Raw genomic sequence first — 17993 nt, 5'->3', positions numbered from 1 at the left:
ACTTTCATGCGACTGCACTCATTCACAATTCCTCTGCTTGACTGATGACCCGTCAAGCCATTGAGATTCAAAGGTCCTGCCACCGCCTCCACATGACCGTGTGATGTTGTGACAACACTGATAAAAACGGTGTGTCGTGTTGGCTCCATTTTTTTAGTGAGTCAATTGGCTGCGTGAAATGAAATCAGATGATGTTGGAGTGTGCAAGTGTGCTGACGCATTTTACACAAGCAGATGTCATCCTAACTAACCACACATCAAAACAAAATACAGATGCATAAAAATCAAGGGATTCGTTTATTTTAGCATGCAATCCTTTGGTCAGTTTTGGAACACGCGCACAGACACAGACACTTACTAAAAGCTGACTAATCTCGATTCAATGGCTCCCAATTGCTGCAAACAAAGTCGTTTGCAAGGTATTGGAAAAATTCCGCCTGCACGTACTAACTTTAATAAATAGCCACGTCGCATGGGCCAAGTCTGAGTGGAGAATGAAAAGCGTCCTCTCAATCTTGTCTTCCACTGTTGCGGGACGACATTTGGACATGCTGGAAGTGACAGCTGGAAAAGACGAAGCTGTATTTCACCGCGGAGATGTGTGCCGTTAATCAGACAAGCCAAAGCGTTTAATTGTGTCCCGTTTTTGAATTTACGAGCCAATACGGGCCATCATTTAGCGCAGGGTGGACCTTCCGGGTGTGTTTGATGCGTATTACTGGCTCACGGCAATGCCAAATACAGTTTATAGCTTTGGCCGTCTCGTGCGCACTAACACTTCTTTGTATCTCTCGTCCGTCATCTTGTGTCCCGCCATCCCCCCTTTCTTCCCGTCTTGCCGCTTCCTGACTTTCAGAAACAGCATCGCCGCATCCGCCGTGTGTGCCTTTAATCTGAGTGCCATATCGCAGGTCTTCAACGGACCCTTCAAGTACCAGGAAAACTCCCGCTCGGCCTGGTTGCCCTACCCAAACCCCAACCCCGACTTCCAGGTAGAGAAAAAAAAAAAAACATGAAACCTTGAGCAGTCTCAATCAGCCTCCTCAAGCAACCAGCGATCATTTCGGTCCAATTAATTTCATCCATAGCGCGCTCGTGTTTCAAATCAATTCAATGGTGCTCTCTACATTTTTGCAACTTCATTCTGTAGAATGTCTCCCAGATCTTCTGCTCACCATCCTTGTTTTACATATGCGGCACTGAAGCGCTTTATCCTCACCGCTGATTACACAGAGGGGAAAGGGGGATGTTTTATGAGCACAAGTGGCTCTCACGCTGAGAGCTTTACGGATAATCCTCAGCGCTCGCCGTGAGGGATCGAAATCCCGACAAGGCCGAGCCGCCGATCGCTGCGCCGCCCCTTTGCCTGCCACACATGAACAAGCGCGCCCCGTGCATATTTCCCGCAAGCGGAAGCACTCGACGTGACGATGTTGTACAAGAGAAAACTCTGCAAACACTCGGTGACATGGAAAGCCGCTCAGCGCCGTCACATTTTCTCATGTCTGCAAACAAGCTGTATGAATGGAAGTCGTTTTCCTTCGAGGAACTCGATTTTCCTTCCGCTCAAGACTGCCAGCACATTCCCCTTTGACAGCACATTGGCGATGCACCCCACAGAGGTGCTTTCAAAAGTTTCTCTCGCGTCGCCATCTCCCCCCCCCCTCCTTAAAATTGCCCACAATAGCTGATGCTCGCCACTGGGCCGACGCCCACTTTCTCTCGGTTTCAGTGACATCCTCATCAATTTGTCAATGCTGCCGCATTAGATTTATGAGCACGGAATTTAAGGTGACACCATTTTATTGCTTCACCCGAGCGGACATAGACATCGTTAAAAACGCAGCTAGTTTACAAGAAAATGGAGAGTAGAGACTTCTGGCAAATAATGAAGTCTATGAAGTCTGTCATTCAGCGCACGCATCCTGATCAGTCAATGTAAACCTTGCAAGCGATCGGTCTTCACAGAAAATCCCGCTGTTTGTTTCAATCACGCACATTGATTTTTAGATATATTGCGGCTGTGGGTTGTTGTGTTAGCGTCTGTGCTGGGGGAGGCTTTCTGGCACGTTTATTAATAACGCCATGGTACTCCGACTAATCGAGAATGTTTGAACCAAGTATTCGTGATTAATATTTTTTCAAAATGGCATCATTGAATTTAGTTTCACTTTTTGCCGTCGGCGAGCCTTTGTGTCATGAGCACTCCCCCCAAACGTGCAATTCTGGTGCCTTTGCTCAGTGGCTCTTGCCATCTTTGCCGAGGACAGAAGGTGAGATGGACCCCACTCGCGCACACTCCGCCAAATGATGCTTCTGTCCCTCACCTCAACTGGACCGAGCGGGCAAATGCACGCATCCATCTCAAAGGTGCCCCGCGTGTGTCTTGTCACGATGGCGGATATGCAATCATCGCGATTCACCCCCCCCCCCCCCCCCCCCCGTGCGCACAAGGCCAATCTCACTGGGCCACAACCACGATGGGGAGATGCTCTCACATGATATATGCTCATACGGCGTCTCTCCTTGCTGAGAGGAAAACAATTTAAGAGCAGGCACGCCTAAAGGCTTGATGCTGTCCCTCACCACGCGCGCTCCCCGTCTGCTAAAGTGGTGAGGGCGGTGATCCATTGCCCATCGCTGGAAAAAGCCTCCATGATGCTCATCTGTAAGTCGGTGGAATGCAGGGAATCGATCCGTATAAAGTGGCCGTGCTGCGACTGCAGCTAGTCGCTTCAAACTAATGCTCACACGTTGGCCCGGCCTCAGCTAACTGGAACCTAAAGTATGGTTAGCCTGAGGTAAATCACAAGTCATGATAGCACTGGGGAGTTACAAGATTAGAACCACATTAGGTACACTCTGCACATACACGACATGTTCATGAGCTGCATGACAAAAGCCGACAAAGATGATGGATATTCCTCATCGTTAAAATTCGACACACTGGGTGAAAAAATGTACCGACAGCTCTCAGTGTGATGGTGTGCACGGCAAGATCCCCTTGCAGGTAACAAGAATGAAAAGATTGTTTGCTGCCAAATATTGCGGCCGGTTCATTCTTTAGTGTCAAAACAACAGATTTGAATTCATCGCCGCAGCTCTCTTGAAGTGTCACCGACATGTACGGATGACCGGCAGTTTGCCGCACGTCGTCTAAATGACAATTTCCAACATGTCCGCCTCCACAGTGCGGCACCGTCCACTCAGGTTCGTACGTGAACCTGACGGAGAGGAACCTGCAGGACGCCCAGAAGTTCTTGTTGATGCACGAGGTGGTCCAACCCGTGGTCGCCGTGCCCTACTTCATGGAGGATAACGTCCGCTTCAGCCACGTGGCCGTGGATGTGGTGCAGGGCAAAGACATGCTCTTTCATATCATCTATTTAGCCACAGGTAACTTTAACTCTCGACAAACAAGAGTTCTGCGCCGCATTTTTGGAGTCAACCAAAACACAGCCTCTTTGAACAATAAATAAAAATTGCAATGAACTAGAAAGTATGAACCATGCGAGTGTTCTCAACATATTTAACATCCTGCAGACGTAAAGCTCGTTCCGCCTCATGCAATACCACATGTGGTATTGTTACGATCCTGAAAGCATTGTGTTGAGGGAAAAAAAAAAAACAATCAAGTCAGAAGCGATTATAACGACATCTCGCGCGTGTATTCTCACAGCCTTATTGTGTGTCACCGGCAATCAGCATCCCGTTTGATCTCACTCGTGTCACAATAGGCTACGACAGCCGGAGTGAAGCGTGGAAAACGTCATCGGTGGGACACCAGACGCTCGCCAGGCATCCGCTTGCTCTTCTGTAATCATTTGTTACACATACCGGAAGCATGGGAGGGGAGAAATTGTAGCAAGCTCAACATTAGTGATGTACTTGGGAGTGTTTGTTTTAATGACACACAGACAGACTCGTCTTGAAATTGCTCATTCCTGTTCAAAATGGCAAAATGTCCGGGCTCACTGAAACCGAAAGCATCCGCATCTTCTTGATGCTGCACGGTCTCAGAAGTGCTCTCATAAATTCAGCCCGCGCTCTACGTTTAGATGTACACACAAACGGGGTCTTTTGCGATACCAAGAACAAAAACTCTTTCCTTTTTTCTTTTGTGTGAGCAAAACCCATTCCTTCCCTCTCGTAGATTACGGCACGATCAGAAAGGTGCTCTCGCCTCTGAATCAGTCCACGGGAAGCTGCCTCTTGGAGGAGATCGAGCTGTTCCCCGCCAGGAAGAGGCAGCCCATTCGGAGCCTGCTGATCCTGCACAGCCGAAGCGAGCTGTACGTGGGCGTACGAGACCAGGTCGTCAAGATCCCCCTGAAGCGGTGCAGCTACCACAAGGGCAGAGAGTGAGTACATGCGCAAACAAACACCGTTTGTCTCAATGGAAAGCATCCAAAGCGAGCCAGCACACCTCGTCTTGTGTCGGGTGGGTGCCCTCATCTGAGGGAGCCGGATCAGTGTTGGCCGGGGGCTTTAGCTAAGACGATAAAAAAAAAAGAAATCAGCGTTCATGCCAGAAACCAGAGACGCCCACGACTGCGCTTCTGTCTTACTATCTTCCCCCTAAATTGGTGATCGGTCATATAAATTTCTTCAGTCCGACTGGCAGTCCGTTAAGTGTTAAAATCGGAGACAGAGGCCCGCATGTAAAAAATTGCGCAAAAGGATGGGATCCCATTCATCATCGCACATGCTAAGAATCAAACAGCATTCCTTGTTGAGCGCACAGCAACTGTTTTTGGGGGGGTTGTGTCAAGTTAGTGGTTGCAAGGCACTTTTCCGTCTTCCTCTGCTCTCTCTGGACCTATGCAAGATGGGACAGATGAATGAAACAGTTTTTTGTTTTGTTTTGAAAAGCCTACTTTTCTCTTGCCAGTGCATGCGTGGGGGCCAGAGACCCTTACTGTGGTTGGGATCTCCTGCTGAAGAAATGCACCACGCTCGAAGAAAGCGCCAGAATGAGCCAATGGGAGCAGAGCATTACAAAGTGCCCGGTGAGTATCGGTCACATTTTGGGGCTTCCGCTTTCCTCTTTTAAAAAGTCAATGAATCCACATGAAGCTTATATTTCCATCCCCGCCCGCTCGAGTTGCTCTGCATTCACTCAATTCATCCCAACCAACAAGCAAAGTTTACGGGAGCAGCATGTCTCGGAGGCGCGCTTCCTCAAATCATTCACCTCTGGCTGCTTCTCCATTTCTTCAAACTCGTCACCATTTGGGGAGCGACAACCGCTCAATATTTTCAGCGCCGCACCGCTTTTTGAGAAATATCCCTCGTGTGATTTTCACGACCGGAGGAGGCTGCTCCGTGCTGTGTCGCATGTTCGCAGGCAGATTGTCAGTCTCTCAAACATGTTTTCGGGAAAGCGCGCATAACGGCATGCGCGCATTCTGACACAATTGTCATGGCAGGCAGTCTGCGGCGTAATCGACAGAAGCTGCGGCTGCGACTTGAGCAGTTGTACAACAGCCGGTTGGCCCCTCGATACACTTCCTCACGGCCTCCCTTGCATACAAAATGAGGGTGTTTTGCATAAAACCTGTGGCACTTTTTTATCCCTCAGCATCCAAATCATTCAAACGAATGAGTGTCAGTATTTTGTGCGCGGCGTTTAAACGATCGCCGTTCATGTCGAGATGCTGCTCATGATAAAGATGACTTCACATGCGTACGCACAGGTTTGTGCATGCATAAATAGACGCATCTGCATAAGACGCATCTGCAAGTAGGATTAATACGTTACCATTATGGCGACACAAATTCGGTTTGGAAATACTGCGGGGAAATTTGTCACATGAGCAGAAAATGCAGCGCTTACATCTGCAGGCAGATTGGTACCTGCGACTTTGTCCACTTTTTCACGTTCAATAGTGTGTCGTGTCTTTAAGCGTGTGGAAGTCTGAGACGTTATTGTCATTGTACACACGCACTCAAGTGAAAAGCGGCAAAACTGTAGAGCCATGTAGAATCTTGATATGGAAAATGGCAAAGCAACAAATGTTTGTTTGACAGATCGCAGTTTTTCAAGACGTTGAAATATGCTCCAAAAATAAATCTGAATAATGACCAGTTATTTCACTTTAGTAGAGGTATCAAAATGCGCTTTTCAATTAACACTCAGCCAGCCGGCCACATGTTATTTCACAGACCGCGGATATGTAAAATATTAACCTTGCTCAAGAATGCACGGATGAAAATGTATTTAAAGCATTCATTCGTGTATCTGAGGTTCAATTATAAGTATGAAATCTTGGGCCACGCACACAAACACAGATACACAAAACATGTGTTTGCGTTGTAACGTCTCTTATCCACCAAGGAAAAATCAGGTCAAAGCGTCAGGACGACGAGTGAAAATTCATATTTGAAATATTTTACTTTTTTTTTTTTTAATGTGTCAACATGGCTCATTATAGCTTTCCTGCAAAGCACAGAGTCATTTAGAGTTCCACTGAGAAAACAACCTTGCAGTTTCATTCCATTTGGTTTCTCCTTTCTATTACGCTGGCAACGTGTATGTTCTCATATCGCTGTGCTTCCGTGTGTGTCCATCGTTTAGAACATCATCTTCCGAGACGCATTTTCATCAGTCCGCACACCTCGGTTGCCGCATGTTCGCCTGCCAACGCCTGACTACTTCTCGATGCCATAGATGGTTTTTTGCGTCTATCTGAGGGGAAAAAAAATTTCGAGTGTCGCGCTCACCGTCCTCCGCCTGTGTTTTTGCCTGCCAAGCAACGCGCTTCCAAGGCCAGTTTCGAGGACGAGCCGTTTCTTTTTCAAGCTTTTGACGTCATCCGCTTTCATTGCCAACAGGTCCGTAATGTGACGGTTGATGGCGGCTTTGGCGCCTGGTCGGGATGGTCGGCTTGTAGCCACAATGACGGCGGCAGCGCGGGGTCCTGCCTATGTCGGACGCGCGCATGCGATAGCCCCATTCCTCAGTGTGGCGGTCAGAGGTGTCACGGCATCAGCGTCGAGGTCGCCAACTGCTCCAGGCAAGTTTCGTCCGATGCATTGACTGCAAAAATGCTCATCCGCTTGCTGTCCAGAGTGTCCTTTTGCGCTGAGATGGAAACAATCTCTCCAAATGCTTTTCCCCTTATCGTGGGGTTGCGATGATGTGTTAATGAGCATCACAAATTCAATCTTTCTTTGGAAGCCAATTATTTTGTGCCATTTTTGCACCTTTCCCAACTTTTTGAGAACGTGGCAATTGAAATGAAACGCTTTTGGTTTCCATATTGAGTTTTCGGCACAAAATGAGCTTGCCCTCTGTTTATTCTACAATGTCCCTCAAGTGAATTCCGAATGTAAAACCTGAAAAAGAACAACTGGGCTGACACAGGAATGGGGATAGCCTAGAAAACAGCCGTTAACATTAAATTGCCAAGGACATACTCTCCACTGTCTTTTAATTAATGACAAAGTATGATTTGTTCTAAATTCTTTGTGTGTCTCCATAGAAACGGAGCCTGGACTCCGTGGACTTCTTGGGCTCCCTGCAGCACCAGCTGCGGTATTGGCTTTCAAGTTCGTCAGCGCTCCTGCAGCAACCCGACCCCTCGTCATGGCGGCCGAGTGTGTGTGGGCCAGAATCGCGAGGAGAGGTACGACAAACGTCCCCTTGTCTTTGTTGAGAATTCATTTCAAAAGCAGGAAAAAAAAGGCAAAACGACCTTCATGTGAAATTTCAAGTCCAACGCATGAATGGCGCAAGATCCTGTCAGACATATTAAAGTGAAGTCATAATGACGGCGATAATAGATGAATTTTGCGGCGTTATAAAGTGAGGGGCCGTTTGAGACTCCAAATGGAAAAATAAATTAGGTACGAAGTGAAGAGAAGATTCACGGACGACAAATAGACACGCAGTCAAGTTAATACTCGAATAATATGGAGAAAAGTAGCTGGATTAACTACGCGGCGCACACGACTGATCCATCTCCTCATCCTTTCCTTTGGGGAAATGGAGCACCCCACATTATTATTACAACTAAAACGGATGACGATTATCGGATCTCTCTGCTGTCGCCTCTCAATCCATCTTTGTCTTGCCCCTCCTGCTGCGCCAGTCCTTGAGATGTGCTCTTCTGCTCCACCAGTTGCCTTGTGCAAAACACTGTGACAAAAACTGGCCAACTGCTCAAATCATAAACAACAAAGATGGCTGATCGTGCTTTGTTTTGTTCCCCGAAACATATTTTGATTACGAGCAAATCTGCCTTTGGACAATAATTTGCATTATAGAAATCGAGGACATTTTTATTTTATATATTCCTGTTTGTTTGTTTTTTAATGATAAAAGCGCAGTTTGAAGTTCTTAATCCGCTGAAGCTGTTTTTTTTTTCTTGGGCGTGACTCGTTTTGCGCGCGTGTTTGTGTGCACGTGACTTTCTGTAAACCAGCTCATCTGCGTAGCGCACACACATTTGTGATCCGGTCTCTTCTTGACACTTTTTCCTCTTCTCTCTCCCAAGTCCCCCCCATCCTGTCCCACTTCAAGCACGCAGATTAGTCAACATGAAAAAGAAGACCCCTCCAAGGATTATTTTCTCCAATCACAATATTCAAGAATATCGCTTTTGATTTTCCATGAAGAGCCGAGTATTTGGGAATAGCACAATGGAAAGGATTCCATTTCAGCGCGGAAAGCTATTTCAGCACTTAAAGCTATCCCAAAAGGCACGCAAGCCAAAACACAACAAAACAGGAATTAAAGCCGTTTTATAGCGTCAAGGAAAGTTGTAAACTATATGACGGCCTGACGGCGTTATTGTAAAATAACTGCTTTTACCCTGTCTCATAACAATTTTGCAACGAATGCGTTCCCGAAGCGTTGTCATCCGTCAGTTGTTCCTTTGTCTGTTGCGATGCGGGCATTTCAACGGTAATGTCCCGAGCGCGGTGACGCCACGTTCAAGCCACGTGAAGAACAACGCGCCGCTCTTGTCCAATTTGTCAACATGACAAGCCTGTGCGGACATCCTTGCCTCGCGGAATGAAGACTTTGTCGCTGTTTCAGTTTGGCGGCGAGACACACTGCGGAGGAGGCATCGTGCGCCTTCACATTTAATTATCTTGTCACTCAAAGGACACATGTCATGCTTAGTTTTGTTTTTTGCGCGAATCGCTTTGCCTCAGCGTGACTGCCGTAAAATAAATAAGGACAGTAGCTTTGTTGTTTTGAATTCTTTATTTGCTCTTCAATCGGGAGCAAATAAAGAGAGTTTCTTGCATGCTTTCTTGCGCACTCTGAAGCTGCGGCAATCCTCCCATCTCGGATAGTGAGCCGGCCATTGTTTCAGCGTCGCCTAGCAACGCATCTGGCTGCACACGCGTCCGTGTCATGTCTATGGATTTTAGGCCCGGCATATATTTCTAACAAATGCTTCAAAAGCTCCAATGACTGCTGTTGTTGCGAGGAGCATTTTTCAGACAAACTTCAAGCCGCCGGCACGAGTTCGAAGCCGCACTGTCAATCTGTCAATTGAATCACAACACTCGCCTGACTTCCCTGCAGGTGTGGTTTCGTGATATGAATGGTTGTCTCTGTCGATGGGTGCCCTGTCGTTGACGAGCAACCTTTTGCCTGAAGTCAGCTGGGATAGGCCTCGGCTTCCCATGAGAGGCCGTCGAGAAAATGCACGCGCGGATGGATGGATGGATGGATTGACTGCGGCTCATGTTACAGCTCCCTTTTTCTCGGTTAGGTACTGTAACGAGCACCTGCCCTGCCCGCCACACGTCTACTGGTCGGCCTGGTCGGCATGGGAACGCTGCAACGTGCCTTGCGGCGGCGGCATCCAGTCGCGCCGGCGAACCTGTGAGAATGGCAACGACTGTCCCGGGTGTGGCCAGGTACGTCACGTTCATCTGATGCACTGCCCATCCGCTCACGTTTTTCGTAGTCTCTCAGTTTGCGTTGTGTGGTGCGGTTAGCGGTCTCACCGGCTACGGAAAAGGAATGTAAGCCCCATCCTGGTCACGTTTATAGTGCGTAAGCATCCGTCCGATATATTGCCGGGAGCCGTTTTGTACCACAAATACCATAAAGCGCATATGAATAGGTTTTGCGTGTTCGCAAACAAAGGCACGATGCAAAGGTCAGGATGACCGATGAATCGTTTTCTCTTGTTGCCTGCGCGATGTGATGATCACATCATCTCTGCTGCTTTTATCTCCGAAATGAAATCGAGATTTGTGGGTGTCCTTTCCTCCTTGCCCCTTTGGTGTTTATTTGAATGTTATGCTTCGAGAGAGAAAAAAAAAAAAAAGCTCTGACGGATGCAAATTGTTTGGTGACTGCGCCGCCGTCAGCAAGCCATTCAAACCTGCTGTGTGCTGACCATATGGACAAAAGACAGCTTGACTCTTCTCCGGCTTCCACTGCCATCGAGGTATGCTTGGATGAGTTTGGTCTGGAGGAACTTTACGAGCACATCGGGAAGAGCCGTCAATAGAGACCGCGAGTGAGGCCCGCTTGACCGACGTCGACTGGACTTTTGGACAAAAAAGAAATCCTATGTTTTGATTTCTTTATTACATGCAGCTCTCCTAACTAGCTCATTCAGAAGTTAACCTTCCAGCAATGGCATTGCTGTCGCGATTTTTTTTTTGACCTACTTCTGTGAACAATTGCCGGGGGTTAGGGGAGGGAAATACGGGTGGAGGTGTCGACTCGAGAGCGGGCTTTTGTTTGTACATGTATGTTTTCTGAATATTGAAGAACAGCAAGTGTTTTTAAATGATATCAAAGAAAGAAAAATAAAGGACGATGGCAAAAGGCAAGAACCGACCGAGGCTAGAAGAACAAACATGACAAGTTGCTCCAATATGGATGCAAATCACTGCAGGGTGATCACATCATATCTGCCGCAATGTCTGAAGACTGGGCACGAATTAATTTGAGTCCTTTTGGTTAGCAACAGTTGAGACACGGACGGAGTTCAAATTGGGAGGAAAAAAAAAAGACTGTCGCGTCAAAGTAACCCTTTTTCGGCTGTTACTTAAAACCTACGACGATGCCCCCCTAACCACGACTCGACTGAATTTGTGGAAAAAGGCCGCCCTAAGCAGTATCTAATGGACCGTCTGATAAGATGGAAACAAAAGTTCCCACTGCATTCTGAAGCCTCCCCTCACAGCCTGGTAGCCTCAGCCCCGCACACTGATAATTGACCATGACATGTTAGTTGCTACACAACATCACACAAATGGAAACGGCGCCTCCCCACTTCCATTAAGCGGTCACACGCTATTGCCCCTAACGCGCTTTCTCTTTAGCGCTCAAGATGTCAAAATAGCCACTTCCACGCATCAGCCATAATGCTCGCATCTATTCAAGGAACGTCGCAATGTTAATAGTAGACTATACAAATGGATTTTGAGAGCAGCTCAGCAGTCAACACTCGTGTTTCCCAAAGCGGAAAGTCTGGACTGATTTTGAAGCGATGCGTTTTCTACAGCCGGGTGAGCCGTCTTATCTGTTCATGGAGCGTATTAAGACGGACTTCGCAAAGCTGGCCACAAATCCGGAAATGTCTTCAATGAACGTGAAGAATTCAAATTCAGGGAGAACAAAGGGATTCAGCACTTGAATTACATTGTAGTCAAGTTCAAATTTCCATTCAGATTCAGATTTTGGTTGACAAAACAGCATCATGGCCAAAGGGGTTTTTTTTCCTTTCAGAGTGATAAATGGATATGTACGGATATAAGGGTTCAGAGTGTGTTGGAAAATGGACATCAACTTTTCGTAGACGCGTCACAGAAGTTGAATTCTTAAACGGTCACAGTGGGGGGTGTTTTGTAATCAATTGCGGACATCGTGAACTATTGTAATTATGGACAATTGATCCATCATCGAATGTGAATGTCAGTCAGATCTTTGTGGAATTCAACCCGGTAATTACAGTTACCCCGCGTTGCAAATCACGCATGGCTGATTGCGAAACGGTTCCGCAAATGAAGGTCACCCAAACAAGCGGGGAGGGATGTCCATTCGCATTTTAATGATTCATGCCGCAGCGACGTCCACTGACAATCGGGATTGCTTTCTCACTACGACTGAGATCGCACAGCCTGCCCGACCTGCTGTCAAGAAAAGCCAGAGAGCTGAAACCGACATCTTAGCAGCAACGCGCTACTGCATAGAGAGCCATAGAGACGTTGGAGAAGCAACTCATCTTCAACCAATTTGGCGTCAAGCTTTTGAAAATCTGCAATTCTGAAGGCTTTAAATAGTTGGTTGGATTTGGTGAATGATTGTTATCGCGCAAAATCTAAATGGTTGAAATTAATATTTGCGGATATGTATTTGTACATGATTGCAACTTTGCACCGTGTAATGGAAATTGCTCAAAAGTTCATCTCCTGGGCAACTGCATCGTCCACGATGAAGTCACACAGGGCGAGGCCTGTGTTTGACAAAGTGCGCTGCAGAGATGAGACGGTGCTAATTAAACTGATGTGCCATGGAGATGTAAAGAAAGCTCCGTCGCCATGGACACCATGGCGTTTGATCAAGCCTCCGAAGAGGACCAGCCGCACGAAAATTTCACGTCTGGAAGTTTGTCTTAAATGTCAGGGAGCTTATTCACCTCCAACTGGCCGAGCACAACAGCACTGTATCCACAAAAAAAAAAAAAAAAGACCTAATGAGTACACTACGCATACTTTCTCCTGCCACAAGGCCAGGTACACACACGCAGAAGTGCGAAGCCCCGATGCATATTTCCTTTGTGTTCATTTGAAAAGAGACGTCGCGAGCGTGCTCCTTATATATATTTTTGGGGTTCATGGACTTGTTGAAAAATCACTTGTCAGTCCTTTACGATTTATATTTGCGTACCTGTACTGTAGGGTACGCAGGGAAACCTCTGGCATCAAAGTCTTTCACCTCTTGCTAAGCCACATCGCTCTTTATGACGGTTCAGTCAGTGCGATGTATTTATGAGCTATACATTGACCATCTTGCTATAAACTATTTACAAGCGGTAGTTAAGTCGGCCTCTTGAGTCACTGAATGTGGTTTAGCTCTCAACCCAGTAATGATCTCCTTAGGTCTCTGCATTGACATGATTCCTTTGGGAGGGGGCATACCGGCAAAGTTTCATGAAATATTTACTGTGTTTGGCAACTCGTAGCACCCACAGACCACTTACCTTTATCTGGCTTTTGTCCACACGTGAGCTTTTTCTTGTAGTTGAGTTGCTGCGGGCGCCAGAAAGGCAGGAAGGACGCCTTTGCGTCGCTGCGGATTTGTTGTGTCTGATGACCACAGACAGGTGGCGGCTCGTGTGGAATCATGTTAAATATTAATGTGTGGCGGCGATTACGGCACTAGATGGAAAGAGGCAGGAAGTGCAGTGGACGTGACGCACTCGATCAGCCTGGACGCTAACGGAATCTCAATCTCGCCAGTGTGTTTATAACCTTGGCTCTCAAAGAGGAGGAAAGCGTGACGATCGGAAGAGGCAAAGAAAGATGAGGCCGATGCAAGTGGTGGAAGGAGGACCGAGAAGGGGGGGATGAGTTATGAACTGTAAAAGAGAGTAGACAGAGATGGATGGAATGAGACGAGAAGTAAAAGTGACGACGATGAGTGCTGTCCACTGACAGGCCACTTCGTGCAGAATAGGCTGCTACACGTGAGCAGATAATTAGTTGCCTTCAGACTCGGTGTCGCAGTTTGTAGCCCAAGGCTATTCTGCACGACTTGTTCCAGATAACTAAACCGTGGATGTTTGTGAGCACAAGGCAGCTCCTTCTCAGTATAAGGGTCACAGAAGCTTCTTAGTTCATCAGAGGACCGTGCGCTGCTTACTGCATGCGGCCTGCCCTCGCTGCAAGAGTGACGACGACCACTCTGGGTGTCATTTATTACAGTAATATCAAAAATATTTTCCCACAACAGGGCCCAAAGACACTGAACCAAAAGTAAAAGTGAGAGTCGACCTCCACCAAGGCAAAACGATGCTCATTTAGAGCAGACGTATTTGCCATCTTAGTATTAGGGGGGGGGGAAAGAAACATTTATGGTTTCCAATTGAATTGCATACAATGGATCGCACAACTTTTTAGGTCCCTTAACATTTTTTTCCCCCCGATAAGAAACGGGTACGGTGTGCAGCAGTGACATTAAACACCTGAAGTTATCGAATCAGATTTGAATGTGCAGGTGTACCTAATTTTGTGACCTGTCACACGACTATCCGCCAGGCTCTTATCTTCTTTTTCAAGGTCTAGCAGTCACTCAAGGCCTATTCAGCATAAATAAACAAGCCTGCGATGGGAAAATAGCAGCCGGTCTTTCACTTCTTCTGCCATGGAACCGCCGTGATTATCTCCTGACTCTAGTTATCATCCCATACGGCGCCACCAAATGTTATTTTCTGACCACTTGTCCTAATGGAAGCCGATGGAGGCAATTTAAGGCCATACATTCTCACGACGTTCCTGAATGTGACTCGCATTGTGCGCTTCAGTGATGTGTTTTTCATATTTATAGCCAGATGCAGACAGGAGAAAGCAGCTTATTTCTACCTCCATGGTTTCTCTTCCTCGCCTCGCATCCTTTGCTCTCCTCTTCTCCCTTTTTTTTTTTTTTTTTTTTTACTTGCCTCTGAACTCCATCAATGACCTTTCCTGCCTGCTTTGTTTGCATCTCGCCATGTTCAGTGAAGGTGTCTGAAGGGAAGGTATCCTCATCGGGCCCCAGCCAGCCGAGCGGATATTTTGGCGGGGCAGACTGCCCCATCAGCGGCATCAGCCACCCAGAACCAGAATCAGCTGCCTTTCAAGGATGAGCGGCAATGAAATATTTGAAAGGGCGCTTTGTTTCTCCTGAGAATTTTTCGGAGCGATTGCCTGGTGTTTTTACTCGGCTTGGAAAATACTGCAATTGTTTCTGTCTGAAATGTTCATGCGTAATTGTCACTTTCACGACTCGTGATTATCTTCTCCTACCTGCCGCATAGAAATATTTTCCCCTCCCCTCATCCGCAGGAGTACCAGTCGTGCAACTCCCAGCCTTGTCCTGACTTGAAGAAAACCACTCCGTGGACCCCGTGGACACCGGTGAACATTTCCGACAATGGTGGGCACTATGAGCAGCGTTTCCGTTACACGTGCAAAGCTCGTATCCCGGATGCCAGCCTGCTGGAGGTGGGCAGGCAGAGGATTGAAATGCGCTACTGCTCCAGCGACGGCTCGACGGGCTGCTCCACTGATGGTGAGAAGCTATTGCTGCCTCGCCCGCTGGATTTTTCTGCCTTGGTGCAGCCCCGCCGTCTTTCTGCACGTTTTTCACTCAAAAAAAAACAACCCCTCATTTTTCAGCTTCTGTCATTTATCAACAGGCCAATGCGTCAGACATGTTAATTAACTTCAACCCAAAAGCCAATCTTTACATTAAATCTACATCAATCTCTGATATGATGAACAATTTGGGCAAAGGTATTTTGGAGCAACTCCTTCATTAATCCAAGGTGAGGCTAGAACCACTCGTCCTCACTAGGGTAGCGGGCGAGTTGACATTTGGTGAAGCGAGATTCAAACCCAGAACTTCGCAAAGAAGAGGCATCCAAGCTATCCGCTGCCACGCAATCATTCCATCGAAGCAGAAAATGTTTGAGGAGAGCATACAAAGGAAGCCAAAAAGAAATGGGCTCTACCCACAAACACAAGCCCCTTTCACACGACCTGCAGCTGGCATCTTATCCCGTTCCTTTTCTGACAAAAAGCCACAGAAAGACTGGGCCATGTCCATAATATGTGCTCATCGAAACCGTGGTTCCGGGATAGAGAGAGCAGCTAAATGACCGTCACCCCGGTGGCGTTGTATTGGCCTTGACCCAATATGGAAAACGAGGTGGGAATCTTTTCCAAAATGTTCCTCTTCACGTCTGGTGATGCAGCACTGAGATGCGCCTCAAGAGAAATCAGGTTGTTTCCTAGCACCTCGCAAATCAAGCAGGGAAAACAAAATCTATGTGCTCGTATGCAGAATGAAAATAGATGTTTATGAGCCGATTCCATTCACGGTCGGTCGTGTTTCAAGTTTACGGCCTTCATTTTGGTTTCTCATTTGAAGCCGATTCATTACAAGCTTTCCCCTGAACACGCTGTCTGGCTGCTCCGCTTATCTCCCAATCACATCATCTTGTTCGGGACGTCTTTTGCCTCGCCCCCACATTGTGTGGGCTTCTACAAATTGCTCACATGCTTTCATCTCACACAGTCATCATGTGATGCGCACGTGATGATGGTGCACGAAGAGCCTTTATTGCTCTTGACTCATATTAAGATGTGGGTCCATTTTCATGACAGCAGATAAATGGTGACTATGATTATTTTTTTAAGCTTTTACTGGATACTACAACGCATACTGTGCTGACTCACGTGATTGCTCGTAGCTTAACTCATTCACTCCCAAAGACATTTTTAAACGTCTTTTCAGACTTGGTCTAGAATTGGCTGGTACTGAATGAGTTAATGATAGCAATGAATGAGTTTGTCGGAAGCTGCAATGGCTAAAAGCCCAGATGTCAGAATCAAAGCCAGGGTGTCCTGCTTCATGCTTTGTCCATTTCGGATGTACTGTATTCTTTTCATGTGGTTACATTAGTGTGAGCGACATTTTTTTGTTTGTTTGTTTTTGTTTTGCAAGGATTTTTGGAAGATTATATTTTCTGGCCACTATTTCCCATGACTTCTCAGAGTGTGAGAAGAAACCCACAGCCATGGCTTTGGAAGCTTGTGAGTTTATTCCGTGGTCAGCTCGCTTTGGTGAGCGATGGCTTCATTGTTTCCCCTGGAGAAAGTGCGGGATGTCAGCAGGCTTGACGCGTTTCACTTGAGCTGATGTGCTATCAGGGCCAGGACCCTCTTATGGGCAACAGATTACTTTTCCACACAGCAAAGACTTGGTCGACACACGCCAGTGCTGACGGATGATAACCGCTGCGCTATCCTTATTGTCTCTGCTTTGTTTTCCCTCTCTGCTCAGCCAGCACGCTTCGCTTTATACGGCTGACTCGCTTTTATCAAGACAGAAAACAGAATGGGCTTAGCTTACAAGTGCGTGCAGTTTATTTGAAGTTTTCTATCACGGGTCTTCTCCAGGACCATTTTTTTTTTTTTTAATGAATGCAAATCTAAGATGAATAGTGTAAATGTTCATTCCACTCACCAGAATGATTCATATGTTTATGATAAACGGACTTATTTTTTTGTATTAATACTTTGGGGGGGTTTTGCTTCCATGATGTCCTGCTGGTGCCTCAAGTTCCTGGGGAGAAGAAAGGCTTATTTTTGACAATAGTATCAAAAAAAAAAGCTGACCTTGTCTTGCTTCTCAATAGCTTTTGTTCTTTTTTTTCTTGCTGTATATTTGATACATTGAAAACCATCAAATTGAGGCTCACATCTGCACCGTGCGCCCCGACTCAACCAAAACCTTTCAACCTGGACTTTTCAAAAGCATACCTTTGCATTATAGCTGTAATTTATTCCCGCGAGCATCTGTTTTCAAATGATTTCCACTCATCTTTAAACACCGCAACATTGTCAGCATGGAGTTACTGGAGAAGTTCTATGCGGCAAAAACAATTGGTGAGGGCCAACCGTCTGTCAGAAGCTGAGATCAAGCGATTCTCACCAGACAAACTAGCGGGCCACATAAACGATAAGCCAACATATGAAAAGAATTGCTGGGTTGGCATTGTGATTTAACATCCTTGAAGTCAGGCTTTGATGGAACCCATATGGATGACAAATCTGATGGTTCGACAAAACACAAGCGTACAGTGGAGCCGGACCAGCGGGATATCGCGTTTGTTACTGTACCCTCCAAAGCAATCTAATGTGACCCCCAGCAGCTTTCACGTTGGTGGTGGTGGTGGTGTTGTTGTTTCTTCCTTTGAATACCAAACTCCACAGACGTGTTTGGAATGAGGCAACTTTGATATCTT

The 17993-nt window shown here is 46.8% G+C and overlaps 1 protein-coding gene across 2 annotated transcripts in view; it reads left to right on the top strand.

Annotated features, from left to right (window-relative positions):
• The window catches only part of sema5a (sema domain, seven thrombospondin repeats (type 1 and type 1-like), transmembrane domain (TM) and short cytoplasmic domain, (semaphorin) 5A), a 78214-nt gene that overhangs the window by 49497 nt on the left and 10724 nt on the right, over positions 1-17993 (top strand). For both annotated transcript variants that reach the window (XR_015099047.1, XM_086102325.1), the window contains exons 9-16: positions 857-992; positions 3192-3396; positions 4154-4361; positions 4892-5009; positions 6835-7016; positions 7485-7628; positions 9732-9879; positions 15028-15253. Coding sequence is in view for 1 of the 2 variants with exons in the window: in XM_086102325.1 (XP_085958451.1) it covers positions 857-992; positions 3192-3396; positions 4154-4361; positions 4892-5009; positions 6835-7016; positions 7485-7628; positions 9732-9879; positions 15028-15253 (1367 nt within the window). In the remaining variant the exon portion in view is untranslated. The remainder of the gene's footprint in view (positions 1-856; positions 993-3191; positions 3397-4153; positions 4362-4891; positions 5010-6834; positions 7017-7484; positions 7629-9731; positions 9880-15027; positions 15254-17993) is intronic.

Source organism: Hippocampus guttulatus, chromosome 21, assembly GCF_054856545.1.
Source record: "Hippocampus guttulatus isolate MCC_2025c chromosome 21, RoL_Hgut_1.0, whole genome shotgun sequence".
Lineage (NCBI taxonomy): Eukaryota > Metazoa > Chordata > Actinopteri > Syngnathiformes > Syngnathidae > Hippocampus > Hippocampus guttulatus.
The sequence above is the reverse complement of the archived record's forward strand: the minus strand, read 5'-3'. Positions and strand labels throughout refer to the sequence as shown.